Source organism: Perognathus longimembris, chromosome 8 (genome assembly GCF_023159225.1).
Source record: "Perognathus longimembris pacificus isolate PPM17 chromosome 8, ASM2315922v1, whole genome shotgun sequence".
Lineage (NCBI taxonomy): Eukaryota > Metazoa > Chordata > Mammalia > Rodentia > Heteromyidae > Perognathus > Perognathus longimembris.
In genome coordinates this window covers 19,103,448-19,119,047 of record NC_063168.1, presented here as the reverse complement: position 1 = coordinate 19,119,047, position 15,600 = coordinate 19,103,448, and the positions used below count along the sequence as shown (strand labels likewise).

Genomic DNA, 15,600 nt, shown 5'->3' with positions numbered 1-15,600 from the left:
TAGGGCTTTGCAATGCCATGTGTCACTGCAACCTCGGGGAAACTGTAATTAATCCATAGTTTTCTAGTGCCATTATATTGCCATACTACATTTTATCTTATTTTTTTACGAGTAAATGTTAATCATAAAAACAAACAAGAAAAGAAGCTTGAACTTTGAGTACCACACTTTTAGGAAACAACGAACTGGCTTGTTTTGTTACTCAATTAGATGGCAAAGCATTGCATTAATTGTGCAATGACACCATGACTGTGCATAAAAGAGCTCCATTTGCATCACTATTGAGAGAATTTATTATAACATCCCCAGCCATAGACAACAAATATAGTTTTGTTTTGTTTTGCTGGTACCAAGGTTTAAACTCAGGGCCTCACACTTGCTCAGCTTGCTCACTTGGCTGTAACTCTACCACCTGAGCCATGCCTTCAACATGATTAGAAACTTTATAATGGAGTTATTTATAATAAACTATATTAATAAAAATTAAAATTTAACATGATGCTACACCAAAGTTATCTGAATGCCTCACTTGTAAGCCAAGCAAAAAACAACAATCTTAACTGATGGTGAGCTGATTCTATCACATTTGATTCAAGCAGCTAAAGAAATGTGTCCAGAGAAAATGCCATGTAGGGAGGTAGTTGCTCAAAAAGCTGAGGACATTAGAAACAATATCAACAGTTGATTAGAAGAACACAGCAAGAAACAAAAAAACTAAACACACAAAAATCCAAGTACATAATTTCAAGTGGTTTTATATGGAATTACTGTCAGTTGTTTTTCATTTTGAGGAGTCAATGACAAGTTTCAAGTAGCTGAAAAATTAAAGAATAGATTTTAAGAAAAATCTGTGTAGAAAAACCCAAGCAAAGCTTTTTAATGAGAAAATATAGGCTCTGCTTAATTGTTCACAACTAATAATGGTAATATACGTGAGAGGGGAAAAAAAACTGGGCAAATTTACAAAGCTTATGAAATGCCATATGATGCAATCCTATGGTTATTGACTGAATTAAACTACTCATCATCATCAGGTACCTTGCAGAAATCATTTTACTGTATCAGGTGTGATTAAACCAGTAGTGTCCACAGTGAACTTAATTAGCTCTGCTGGCTTAGCCATTGTCAGTGTGAATTTTTGTCAGAAACAGAAACTGCCTATTTTGAGCAGAAGTTCAAAACCTTAGCAATGGGAAAAAATTCATTTAATTTTTTTAGTTCAGTGCTGAGATTGAGATTTTTTCTTTTTTTTTATTGTCAAAGTGTGGTACAGAGGGGTTACAGGTTCATATGAAAGGCAGTGAGTACATTTCTTGTTCTACTTAGTACTCCTCCCTCATTTTCCCCTTCCACCTCCCCCTTCTCCTCTCCCCCCAAGAGTTGTGCAGTTGGTTTACACCAAATGGTTTCTAAGTGTTGCTTTTTGAATGGTTTGTCTTTTTGTTCTTTGTCTCTCGATTTTGGTATTCCCTCTCCCTTTCCCAGTTCTATTACCCGTAGAGACAATATCCAGGGTACTCAGATGTAATACAGTGATAGCGAGGGTACAGCCACAGGAAGGGACTACAAGAGAAACAAAACTAGACAAACCACTCAGTCAAACAAACAAAGAAAAAGAGAAGCCAACTAAATGGCTTTGGAAATTAGCTTTTGCGGCAAATTTGATATTTTTTCAATGACTTCAACCTAAAATTACAAGAATAAACAGTGTGAAATTTTACTGGCATAAAGCCATTTCATGTTAATTAAAGTGATCTGAATCATAAGTGATACCAAGGTGTGCTGACAAGAGTTAAAACAACAAATGAAATATATATTCCAACACAACTATGAAGAAAATATATTTTCTAAGGTCAAACTATGGTTCCAGCTATGACTTGGAAAAAAATACTTAAGCATCTGAGGCAGGGTGATCACTGGAGCTCAGAAGTTTGAGGCCCTCCCAGGCAACACCTCAAAAACCTGTCTTGGAGAACAGAAAGCAAAAGAAACTTCCAACAAAGGGTGAGCAAAGGCAGCAGTGGTACTCACTACACACTATGTTGAAAGTGAACTATACAACTTGTGGGTAGAAACAGGAGGGGAAAACTGGGAGATAGTGAGGGAAGGGGTGACATTGTCCAAAAAGAAATGTACTCATTACCTGACTTATGTAACTATAACCTCTCTATACATCACCTTCATAATAAGAATCAAAAATTTTTAAAGATTTTGTGAAAAATTAAAAAATTAAGAAACAGTTCCAGCTTTAGCAGTTAAAACTCTCAAATCCTGGGACGTCCCGATCTGCTCAGTCCAGAAGACAAACGCATCGTCATTCCAGTGGTGTTTTCCAGGTGCTAGTGCAAAAGAATTCACAGATTTCAAAATTCATGAACTGTGTCATTAGGCTCTCACAAAACCTTGAATTAGAAATGAGTAATCTGTAATTAATTGTGTAATAATGACATGCTAAAATGCAAATATCAAGAGAAGAATCAAACAGAACTCTATAAAAGTCAATAATACATTTTCCCCCACATGCATGAATTAAACTCCAATTAAAAAGTTAAATATAAGGTTAAACAAGCTAGGTACCAGTGGCTGGTACCTATGATCCTAGCTGATCAGGAGGCTGAGATCTGAGAACTGACTTCCAAAGCCAGCCTTGGCAGACTCATGTCCAATTAGCCAGCAAAAAAGACAGAAGACGAGGTGTGGCTAAAGTAATAGAGCACTAGCTATGAGAAAAGAAAAAAAAAAAAGTCAAGCAAGAGCGGGTGGTCAGTGTTCAAATACCAGTACTGGCATAAAGAAATTAAAAGTAAATATAGACATATTTTTTAAACCAAACATCCTCACTGCAGTACTAAACTCATATGTGTCCTGAGCAATTACACTTTTCTTCAACAGCAGTCTCCTTGGAACCACATACCACCTTTGGCTACAAAGGGTCCACTTTATTGTTTACTTGATAAAGCATTTTCAAAGAGGAAATCTTTTATACTTCTCAGACAGCAACATTAACTGTTGAACATTTGCAATTAATTTGATGAGAAAGAATATTAATTTTGATCCTCAATTAAATTTCAATTTAAATCCATTGCAACTAAATTCCAAATTTCATTTAATTGCAATTAAAATTCTCAGTGGACATATTCAAAATAAAGTATGTATAATTATCATTATTTTAAATGTTATCAATTCAATTTGTGGAATTTTTCTCTTTTTATTTAAAATAAGTACTTACCATTGTATCTTCCATTTTACCTTTTTTTTTTTTTTTTTTTTTTTGCCAGTCCTGGGCCTTGGACTCAGGGCCTGAGCACTGTCCTTGGCTTCTTTTTGCTCATGGCTAGCACTCTGCCACTTGAGCCACAGTGCCACTTCTAGCCATTTTCTATATATGTGGTGCTGGGGAATTGAACCCAGGGCTTCATGTACACAAGGCAAGCACTTTTGCCACTAGGCCATATTCCCAGCCCCTCCATTTTACCTTTTGGCCACAAAATATTTCCTATCTGGTCTCCTATCTAAATAAGACAAATATAATAAAGAGATGGAAGGTGTCAGTTGACAAGAAGCTAAATAAAGCATTAACACTGATTAGTTTTAAAAATATAAACAGAGCTCGGGGACATAGCTCAGCAGTACCTGTGGAGGCTATAAATAGAACTGGTATATATTTGAAAGGCTAAAGGTAAACATATAATTAAACCAGTCTCTTTATGTATCTATCTAGAAACTAGATCACAGATCATTTCTTTTACTATAAAAGTTAATTTTCCTAAATGAAAATTTAAGGTAAATGAAAATTTCAAGTTAAAGAAAAATTCGTTAAGTGAAAAAAATTAGCAAGATTCCAGGAAGAAGGACAATAACCTGGTTAAACTTAGCATCTGTTTTTTTCAAGTTTTAAAAGCTGAACTTATGGGGCTGGGAATATGGCCTAGTGGCAAGAATGCTTGCCTCGTATTCATGAAGCCCTGGGTTCGATTCCCCAACACCACATATACAGAAAATGGCCAGAAGTAGCGCTGTGGCTCAAGTGGAAAAAGAAGCCAGGGACAGTGCTCAAGCCTTGAGTCCAAGGCCTAGGACTGGCAAAAAGAAAGAAAAAGCTGAACTTATTTGGTTTGGTCAGTGTTACAAGGATAATGATTATATGTGAAACTATACAAAGTACTTTGGGAAGGTTTTATGGCCTTTAGAATCCTTTTTAAAACATGTTTAAGGCAGGGTAGTTTGTGTTAATCTTTATTTTGTCATAAGAAGTATTTACCATAGAAGACTCAAACCAGTTGCCAGTGTGATTGCTAACTTTATATCAAAGATCATCAAGAAAACAGAAAGAATCCTGTTGATTGTGTTTCTAGGTTTATCCACTTAAAAGCAAAATACAAAATGCATTGTTTTAAGAAATTCACCTGCCCTATATCAATAGCCGATATGATCATCTAGATTTATGATATACATCATGTTCAAAATTTTATGGAAAATTTAAACTACATGAACAAAATATCACAAGCCAAAAAACAACAAACAAAGGCAAGTAATCTGGTATTAATGACAAATAACATATAAATTTATAGAATATAGTCACCAAGGCATTAGTTGGTGATAGGAACTACAAGAAAGGAAAATAAGATGTTACTAACTAGCTTTGGTGAATGTATAATCTTACTTAGGAAGGCAGACTAAATAAATAAAATAAATGAATAACATAAGTTAGCATAAAGCTAGGGTCAAGTGAATAGTGCATATATTAACTAAGTATTGTAAAGAGAAAGAAATATAACTGAAATTTGTATGTATATACATAATGTCCAGTTTAGTGTTTCAGTGATGAAAATATGTAACTATGTAAATTACTACCTAATATCTGTTAATAAGAATATCTGTTAATAAGAAAGTAGATTGTGATGATAATGTCAGTCTTTGCTCTCAGCATGTAAGTTGAAGTAATGCCTCTTTTTAAAGCATCATTTTGATGTAGTAGGGTCAGCAGGTATGGCTGTTACAGAAGATAACTCACTAATCAATTACAGCTTTCTTTCTCATTGAACCAAAAAAAAAAAAAAAAAAGACAACATGTCAGCACAACTTCTCAGTAATGACAACTATTCAACCAGAAGTAACACTTAGGTGACACTTTCTTGCCATGCTAGTAAGGCATCACTTTAAGATCAGAAAAAAAAACAAAAAACCTCAATATAAGAATAGTCTACTTATTTGATTTCAGTACAGATATGAGCCATAACATGTATTTGAGAATAATTAGCACTTTCATGCTATTTTAAGCCTTCTTTATAATGCTCTCTAGTTTTTACTATTTTCTGATTGTCTTATTTCTAGTGAAGGAATTGAAGTTTTGTTTAATTTTATTGAGGTCCTTTATTAGCTTTTAAAATCATGAATGCTCTGATCTTTTCTTTTAGGAGAACTGAAACCAAACTGCAGAGGACAGGTAAAATACTTTCTCTTACTATTATTATTAGACATTTAAATTCTAAGAGTTCAGGCTCCACAACTGACATAAATTAAATCTGGTAAGTAATAGAAATACTCATAATTTTGTGAATAGCCAATAGTTACATGATTCATTGTGAGACTTGATTTGGAATGATAGTTCTAGTTACTAACATTATAATTTAGTCAAATAATTTCCTCTCTTTACTACTCAACTTCTTTATCTGTAAAACAAATATTTCCATAGGATTTTTGTGAGATCCTGTTATGAGCATAAATATGGTAGGACTTGGTTAATTACATATAACTATACTAATCACAGTAATTATCAACATTACTTCAACCTACTTTTTTATGGACAGGATTTTTTAAAATCCTGATTTTCTCAGAGGAAAAAATACTCCATATTTCAGTTGAATATATATGTAATAATTTGCATTTAGACTGCTAAATCTTAAAAAAAACTTTACCATAAATTTTACATATTTTAAGTGTCTTAGTTTTTAGAACACTTGTTAAGGAAAATACAGCATCCTGTCAAAACTTTATAGATACATCCACTTGGATACACAAGTATGCATGAGATATAGTTAAGAAACTCACTTCCCAACAGTCTTTCCAGAAGGAAAGGGAGGAAGTAAGAGGAAAGGGAGGGATATAATGTTGAATTAAGAGAAATACTAGTTTATGTATTAATGCATTCAAATCATTATTATAACATTATTGATCATAAGACCATATTATTCATATTCTGAGAATAATATAGTTAATACATGCAATTATCAATATATATGTACATAAAGAGAGAGAAAGAGAGACAGAGACAGAGACATTATGTTCAGTCCTGTGATTTCTTATATAGAAATCTGTAGGTACAGTTCTATGTAGATTATTACTGATTGACATCATTGCTTATAAAAGCTCTCTTACTCAAAATTTTCATATGCTACATTTTATTTTTTGTGCTGGTCCTGGAACTTAAACTCAGAGCCTAACCACTGTCCCTGAGATTTTTTTTGCTCAAGGCTAGCACTCTACCACTTGAGCCACAGCTCCATTTCCAGCTTTTGGGTGGTTAACTTAATGAATACACTCTCCATCAAAACGTCAAAGAACCAGAAAAAAAATCCTAAAATTCAGATGGAAACACTAACAACTCCAAATAGCCAAAGCAATCCTAGCAAAAAGCTGCAAGCATCACAATACTTGATTTGAAACACACACACACACACACACACACACACACTATATATATACATTATATATACTATATATACATTATATATACTATATATACCACATATATACATATATATATAAATAAAAGCAACAGAGTATTGGCATAAAAAGAGACATGTAGACCAATGGAATGGAAAACATAAAAGTAAACCTATACATCTTCAGCTACCTGATCCTCATCAAAGCTGCCCAAACCATATATTGGAGAAAGGACAGCCTCTTCAACAAATGGTGCTGAGAAATTCGGATGTACATGTACAGAAGAATGAAACTCAATTCCTCTTACTCTGTACAAAACAACTCAAAATCAATTAAAGACCTAGAAAACACTTCAGATATTGGTACCAACAATGGCTTTCTGAATAGAACTTTGAAAGCACAGGAAACAATTCCAAGAATTTACAAACAGAATTACATAAAATGAACTCCACGTTATGGAGACAAGAGTTATACCACTCTTGTAAGTATTATATCAACATGCCATGTGAAACCGTACCTTTTGTATTTTTTTGTATTTTTTCTTGTCGGTTTGTTTGTTTGATTGTTTTGTTTAGTTTTGTTTCTCTTGTATTCCCTTCCTGTGGTTGTACCCCCGCTACCACTATATCTCATCCAAATACCCTGGATACTGTTTATATGGGTATTAAAACTAGGGAAGGGAAAGGGAATATCAAAATTGAGAGACAAAGGACAAAAAGACAAGCCATTCCAAAAGCAATACTTGCAAAACCATTTGTTGTAAATCAACTGAACAGCTCTTGAGGGGAGAGGGTAAGGGAGAGGAGTGGGAGAAGAATGAGGGAGGAGGTAACAAGTTGAACAAGAAATGTACTCACTGCCTTACATATGAATCTGTAACCCCTCTGTACCACACTTTGACAATAAAGAAAATAGATTTAAAAATTTAAAAAAATTCAGAACTGTCTATACAGCAAAGAAAAACAATCAACAGATAGTGTATAGAATGGGAGAGAATCCTTTGCCAGCTTTTCATCTGACAGAGTTAATATCATAGGAAGAGCTCAAAACACTTAAAAATTAAGTTTTTAAAATGGGGACATTTAAAACAAGTGACATTTCTCAAAAGAAGATATAGAAATAAGTAATGAATATGTTTAAAATGTTCAATATCATTAGCCATTAAAGAAATGACAGTCAAGCCTACAATCAAACCAACCTAGCAGGAATGACTGTTATCAAAATAACAAAAGCAAATGCTGGCAAAGAAAAAATGAAGCCTTGTGCACAGTTGGTACCAATGTAAGTTAGTTCAGCTACTATGAGAATAGCATGGAGGTTTCTCAAACGAACTAAACATAGAACTCCCATGTGGCTGAGCGGTCTCACACACTCCTGGGTGTACCTCTGAAGAAAATAAAGCCTCATACAAAAGAGATACATACTAATGATGGAATCAGCCTGTCTGTCAACACATTCATGGATAAAATATGTTATATATGAATAGTGGGATATTATTCAGCCATAAAATGATAATGAATTCTGTCATTTGAAGCAAAATGGATGGAAGTGGAGAACATCATGTTAATCAGAGTAAACCAAGTGAATAAATACATATATTTTATGTTTCCATTCATCTGGATAAACTAAATAATTAAAAGATGGCCTGAAAATAGACCAATTTCTAGACTAGGAAGGGAGAGAGTAGAAGTAGATGAATGTGGTCAACACACAATATATACATTATACATGTATGGAAAGGCCAGTGATTTCCATTCATTCTACAACTATTGTGTGTCAATAATTTTATGTATATACATATATATAATTCTAATTTTATGAAGCAAACACTCTACCACTAGGACATATTCCCAGCCCTAATTCTAATTATAAAAGATATTAATATAGCAAGGCACCAGTGGCCCGTGCTTATGCTGTAGGCTAAAACCTAAAATATCCCAATTTGAAACCAGCCTGGGCAGAAAAGTCTTTGAGACTCCATCTCCAATTAACCAGCAAAATCCAGAAGTATAGTGAGGCTCAAGTGGTAGAGTACCAGCTTTGAATGAAAAGGCTGAGAGCAGAAGGCCTGGAGTACAAGCCCCAATTCTGGTATACACACACCAAAAAAAAAAAGGATCCTTTAATTGTGTAAAAAGGCAACTCACACAATAAAACATTTTCAATTTCAATCACATTTCTATGTCTCATAACGATGACATATAAAGAACATCTACAATTTAACAACATAAAAAGAATTTTAAATAGACATGGTACTTGGGTAGATATTTCTTCCAAGATATACCAGTATTCAATAAGTTCATGAAAAGATGAACAGCATCACCAGTCATTAGGAAAATGCAAATCAAAATCATAATGTGAGATTACTTCATACATATTAGTGTGGCTATTGCCAAGATAAATAAAATACTAGCAATATGTGAAGATCATGCATTGCTGTTGGATTATAAAATTGCTTTGGAAAAAATAAGGCAGTTCCTCAAAAAAGTAAACATAAAATTACCTTATAATCAATCAATTCTACATCTGGTACATATACAAAAGAATTGAAAGAACAAGCTGGGCCCTGTAATCCTAGCTACTCAGGAGGCTAAGATCCGAGTTGCTGGTTCCCAGTTCAAAGCCAGCCCAGACAAGCAAGGCCATGAGATTCTTATCTCCAGTTAACTACCAGGAAACTGGAAGTTTTCCAGAAAACTGTAAAACTGTGACTAGAACACTAGTCTTAAGGAAAAAGAGCTAAAAGATAGCACCCAAGCCCCGAATTCTGGGCTGATGACTGACAGAAAAAAAAAAAAACATTGAACAGATATCTTTATACATCCATATTCATAGCAGTATTATTTACAATAGGCAAAAACTAGAAACAACCCAAGTGTCCATCAGAAAATGAAATATATGGACTGAATCATGTATATACATACATGATATATAATGAAATATTACTCAGCCTAGAAGGAAATGAAATGCTGATACCTGCCAAAATATAAACATGTGTAAAGATGGTACATTAAAGTAAAATACATGAAGTTCAAAAGGATAATTACTACATAAACCATGTACTTATATAAAATACCTCATTTTGTCACAGAAGTTATTTGCCTTCTGGAATTATTGCTAAAACAAAAAATGCCATAAAGAATCATTAGTAACAAAGGAAACCTAGTACAAAATATTTATGTGATCACTTATATTAAATAAGTCTGTAATCAGTAAGCGACATGTCAGAATCCAGTTTGCATCTAAAGCAAACCTTAACTTGTCTCTTGAATTTCCTTAGGAAAGTCTGTACACATTCAAAAGAAAGTGACCTGGTATCACCCAACATTAGGTAACAGAGTAAGGTGTGGCTCAGAAAAAGAACTTAACCGTATGTAGAAATCAAATGAGGAAAACCTATTTGTTGTTGTAGATTACTACAGGAATTAACATGTAGCTTTAGTCAAGGGTGAGCACAATTTCAGCACATAATAAAACAAAGGTCAGCCTCTCTTGGAACCACAACTTCCTATTACCAAACATAGTTGTCTCCTCCCAAACTACTAAAGTAAAACAAAACTATTGATACTTCAGTGTTTATAAAGGGCTAAAGTTTCATAAGCCTTGGCCCAATAATTCTATTTTGATATTTATATCAAGGACATAATCATAACTACAGAAAATAATTTCATGTAAGAATATCTATCATAGGGTTAAAAAGAAAAATTAGAAACCACATAAATTTAACCAAAAAAAGAGAATGGTTAAGTAAATATAGGTTAAGTAAATATAGTATTTGACGGAATAAATTCAAACATCAAAAATCAAAACTTTTCATTTTTTAAAAGCATCAGAAATTTTTCAGAGAGGCCAAAAATTGGGAACAGAAAGTATAGGATTGTATTTATATATCAGTATTTATAGCTAGGTTTCAATTTTTTATTAATTAAAGTACAGATAAAAAGATACTGGAAACATGTAGTTTTATATGGGACTGAGTGAATTTTCATATTTTTCTGTTTTCCAATTTTTACTTACTGGCTTTGCCTTTTAATAATGATTAAATAACCAAACATAAAATGATTTATTAACCTTCAATATCCCTCTTGAGCAAATAGGGTACAAGTCAGGTTTCACATGGATCTAGCTGCCATGGAAGCCTTCAAAATACCCTAAAGTAAATCTTTAAAAAAAAACAAAACAGGATTGATTTTAAAGAAAATCCATCAAAGGAGAAGTTCTTTGTTTTTTTAAGTAGATTCCAGGATTGCTGGAAAACACAAAGAGAAAGAAAAGGGCAGGTAGGAGAGAGGGAGGGAGGGAGAAAAGGGAAGGAAGGGAAGAGTGAAGTAAAGAAAAGGTCCAACCGTGGTACTTCTTGGGTATGCACTTGGCCTTCCAACAACAAAATATATCCATAGAATAGGAAAATAAAATTTTTCCTAGGCTCTCCATCAGCTAACAAGACCAAATCCTAAGTCCCGGCTCCTCAATGGCCCCTGTATCAGTGTAGAAACTAAGACTTTGGTTTGGTGGTTTATAAGCCAAGAGTTGGAGCATATGTTTTTAAAATGACAGTGCTTGTAATGTTCTGTTTTGTTTTGAAATTGAAAGCTACCTAAAACCACTAAACTTGCCAGCACACACATACAAGCCCCAGGCAGTATTAAATTACTCAGTCTTCTAGTTCCTGTTTTTCCAGGTTTTTTTTTTAATTTTATGCATTTCAATATCCACAGGCACACGCGCGCGTTTGAGCGCGTGCACACACGTGTTTCCCTAACTTCTCAGCCCCATACCTGTTTCCTTTGAAATATGGCTAGAAATACTATAAATGCAGACTTTATAAAAAAGCTTAGTGAAAAGAACTAGTATAACATAGGAGTAAATATTTTTCCAAATGAATTGCAAGAAATGGAAATGAGATTTTTTTTGCTGTTTTTGTTGCCTTTCCCTTTTGCCTTTTTCTCTGAGAGAGTAAACAGGGCTCAGAAAAGGATGAACAAATATAGCAGTAATACTCACTAGATACTGTGTGGGACATGAACTATACAACCTTTGGGTAGGGACGGGAGAGAAAAACTGGGAGAGAGCAAGGGAAGGTGGGGTAATATGGTTCAAAAAGAAATGTACCCATTACCTGTAACCCCTTTGTACATCACCTCTACAACAACAATGAAACATTTTTTAAAAGATATAACATAGGAATAGCATTAATTTTTGTATGTGTGTGGTACTATATGGGTTGAACCTGAGACTGGGCACATGTTGTTACACTAGTATTCTACCTAACTTGTTAAATAGCTCCAAACCACAGAAGTCATTTGAAAATACATTATTTTCACCTACACTTTAAGAAAAATGTCCTCAATTATGACTTTGTAGTGCAAGTCCTCGCTGCTGTCTCTAGTCTATTTATTCTTAACCTACATCATTTCCATTCCAAGTAAGCTTTCAAATTTTAAAAAAAAAGCTCCCATAAAAAAATGTTCAAATAGTTTCATTCATCTTTAGTCTTACCTCCAAACAGCCTCCAATTTCAGAATCCCATCATAAAATCTTATTCTGTATCTGATGAAGTTGGGTTGGAAGAAATGAGAAACATGGAAAGAACAAAGGGGAAACTGATGACGGTCTCACTAATCTCTCTTACACTTTCATGTGTGTCCTTAAGAGCCTATAAAACTATGATCTTGGGTCAGTAGTGGTCGCTCAGGTCTGTAATCTCACCTAATTGAGATTAGAAGGATTTCCTGGCCAGGGCAAAAAGCACAAGAACTTATCTGAAAAGAAAAACGTGCTCAAGACATGGCTCAAGTGGTAAAGTGCCTGGCAAGCACAAGGCCCTAAGTTTAAACCCAGTACTGGAAAAAAAGACAGAGACAGACAGACAGGCAGGCAGAGAGAGAGAGAGAGAGAGAGAGAGAGAGAGAGAGAGAGAGAGAGAGAGAGAGAGAGAGAGAGAGGATAGATAGTAATCCATATAATGTAATCCATTACCTCACTATCAAATAGTAAAAACAAAAAAGACATACATTTTTATAGCCGCTATGTAGAACCTTTTAGAATGCACAGTACTTAAGAATCAGATAGGTAATAGGTTTGATCTCATGTAAGAATGTTTTGTTGTATCATCAGATGTTTCCAAATCTCTACTACCATCCTGCCCAAGGTCCTTCTTTGCCTTTTTACACTTCAGATATTATTCTTTCTAACTTTTATGACTATGAACTCTGAGTAAGGTACAGTTCTCCTGTTTCAATATGTACAATGTATTAAACCATTTTGTTTCACTGTTTTAAAATACCAAAGTTATAAACAGTATAGATAGAAATGTAATTCAGTGCTTTACTGTTAATCATGATTTTAATTATTTTCATCTGTTTACTTGCAGGACCCAGGAGATGGAGAAGGTGGTTCTCTCAGAATGGTTCACTTTGGTTTGGTGTAAATGATAACAAACTTCTTTTTAACTTCAAAAGGAAACTGGCCTTTTTCATGCCCTGATTCCATTAAATTCTTCTATATGTATTTTTTAAAAGGGAAGACAGCATGTACAGCTCAGCATAACAGAAAAGCATCCTAAAGAAAAGTTCTTAACCTTAACTTTCACTAGTATACAAATTTTAAAAGTATCTTAAAGTATACACCATTTGATACCTCATAAGTAGAATGCTTAATTTGTTCTCTCTAGCATTTTAAATTTTCTTCCTCATGTCTTATTTACATAATTAATTTACATGTAAATAATATATTAAGAAAAATTTCAGCTCAGCATTATTGCCATAAGACATGGATGTGCCTGTGGAGCGATGTAGATGTCCATAATAATTCATACTTTTGAATGAAGTATAAAGTTAAATTTTATTAAAAATTGGCTTTAGATTTTGCTTTCTACTCTCGCTTCATCTATACCCCTACCAGCAAAGCAAGGAGATGAGACTCAAGAGTTTTCAATGTGTTCTTGCTCTAAAATGCTGGGTGTGTGCCTGTCAGGTGCCTGTCATCCCAGCTAGGCAGGAAACGTGACTAGGAGGCAGAGGTCCCAGCAGTCCCCGTCATGAATGTGAGAGACTGGTGCTGGTTTTCCAATCTGGGCAGGCCAAAGAAAAATGCCAGGCACAGTAAGAATGGAGTCAGCGCTTATTTACAAGCTCTCCTCTTCTTAGCAGCAACAACAACACACAGCAGCACAACAGCAATGTACAACAGCCCATCTCACCCTGACCTCCAGTCCTCCATGTTTATACTCCCAGTAGACAAAAGTGGCAGCTGGCCAAAATATAGCCTCAAAGGTTCCCCAAGATCGTGCATGTATATATGACTCAAGGTTAGATGAATTTGATGAAGCAGCTGAATCATAGTTCTTGGAGTTTGCAGTACCGAAGCACTCCAGAAGATAAGATGAGGGAGTCCCACTAACTCCATTTACATATTAGAAAAATAACAAAAACAATAAATAAAGGGTGGGAGTATGGCTCAAGTGGTAGAGTGCCTAGGCAGTCATAAGTTCAAACCTCAGTATCATGAATTAACTCAAATGAATCAAGTACCCAAACAAAAGACCTACAATTATAAAACTCTTGGGTGAAATCTAAAGAGAAAAATTTCATTGTGTTGCATTGGGCAATTAATTCTTGGCTAGAACTTACTCCATGGCACAAAAATAAAAGCATATAAACAGCTCATCAAAATTTAAATTTTCTGTGCATCATGGAAGAGCAGCAGCATCAGACAAAAAGGCATTTTAAGAAATGAGAGAAAATATTTTCAAATTGTGTCTAATAAAGGCTAAATATATAGAACATGTAAACAACTTCTACAACTCAACTTAGGTTGAGAAATAAGTACAAAAAATACAAATAAATAATTTTAAAATGAGCAAGGGACTTGAATAGCCATTTCTCAAAAAATACATACATAAATGGTCCATAGCACATGAAATGGTAGCATCACTAATCTTTGTGAAAATGAAAAACAAAGCCACAATGACAGACCACTTCATACACACGAGGATGGCTATTACTTTTTTTTTAAGAGGAAAGAAAAAGACAAATGTTAGCAAGCTAAATTGGCACGCTTTATGTTGTTAGTAGGAATGTAAAATGGTGCAGCCACCATGGGAAACAGTATGATGGTTCTCCAAAAAATTAAAAATAGAACCACCATCTGATCCAGCAATTTCACTTCTTGTGCATGCCTTGAAGAATTAAAAGCAAAACCCAAACAGTATCTATATAACTATGTTGATAGCAGTAATATTCACAATAGCCAAAAGGTAGAAACAACCCAAATGTCCATCAACAGATGAATGGATAAACAAAATGTGGTGTATGTATATACACACTAGGATGTTCAGCCTCAAAAAGGAAGGCATTTCTGACATATGTTGTAACACAGATGGACTTTGAAGATGTTGTGCTAAGTGAAATAAGCCAGTCACATAAAACAACTATTGTATGATTCCATTGGGCTAAGGTATTGAGAGCAGTCAGATTCACAGAAACAGAAAGTAGAATTGTGGTTGCCAAAGGTCTAGTGAAGAGGAAAATCCAGAGTTGCTTTTCAGTGTGTACAGACTTTCAGTTTACAAGAATAAAAACCAAAAATTCGAAGCCGGGGGCTGGTGGCTTATGCCTGTAATCCTAGCCCATAATGCCTGTAACCTGAGGATCACGGTTCAAAGCCAGCCTATCAGAAAAGACCCCATGAGACTCCTTCAGTTAACCATCAGAAAACCAAAAGTGGCACTGTGGCTTACTGGTAAAGCACTAGCCTTGAGCACAAAAGAGCTCAGGGATAGCACCTGGGCCCTGAGTTCAAGCCCCACAACTAACAAAATAAAAGGAATCAAATGTCAACATATTTGAAATATCAGCTACTAGAAGGCAAAGATCAGGAGGACCACAGTTCAAGGCCAACCCAGGCAAAAAGTTATTAGGACCCTATCTCAAC

The 15,600-nt window shown here is 34.5% G+C and overlaps 1 protein-coding gene across 2 annotated transcripts in view; it reads left to right on the top strand.

Moving 5' to 3' along the window:
- LOC125356248 (WD repeat containing planar cell polarity effector) overlaps nucleotides 1-13,464 on the top strand; it is a 184,790-nt gene extending 171,326 nt beyond the window's left edge. The window contains exons 16-17 of one of the 2 annotated variants that reach the window (XM_048352604.1): nucleotides 5,418-5,446; nucleotides 13,040-13,464. In XM_048352604.1, the coding sequence (XP_048208561.1) occupies nucleotides 5,418-5,446; nucleotides 13,040-13,096 (86 nt within the window). In that variant the 3' untranslated portion in view covers nucleotides 13,097-13,464. Of the gene's footprint in view, nucleotides 1-5,417; nucleotides 5,447-12,188; nucleotides 12,379-13,039 lie in introns of those variants that run through there. The other variant, XM_048352603.1, reaches the window with a different exon arrangement.
- Nucleotides 13,465-15,600: the final 2,136 nt, after the last annotated feature.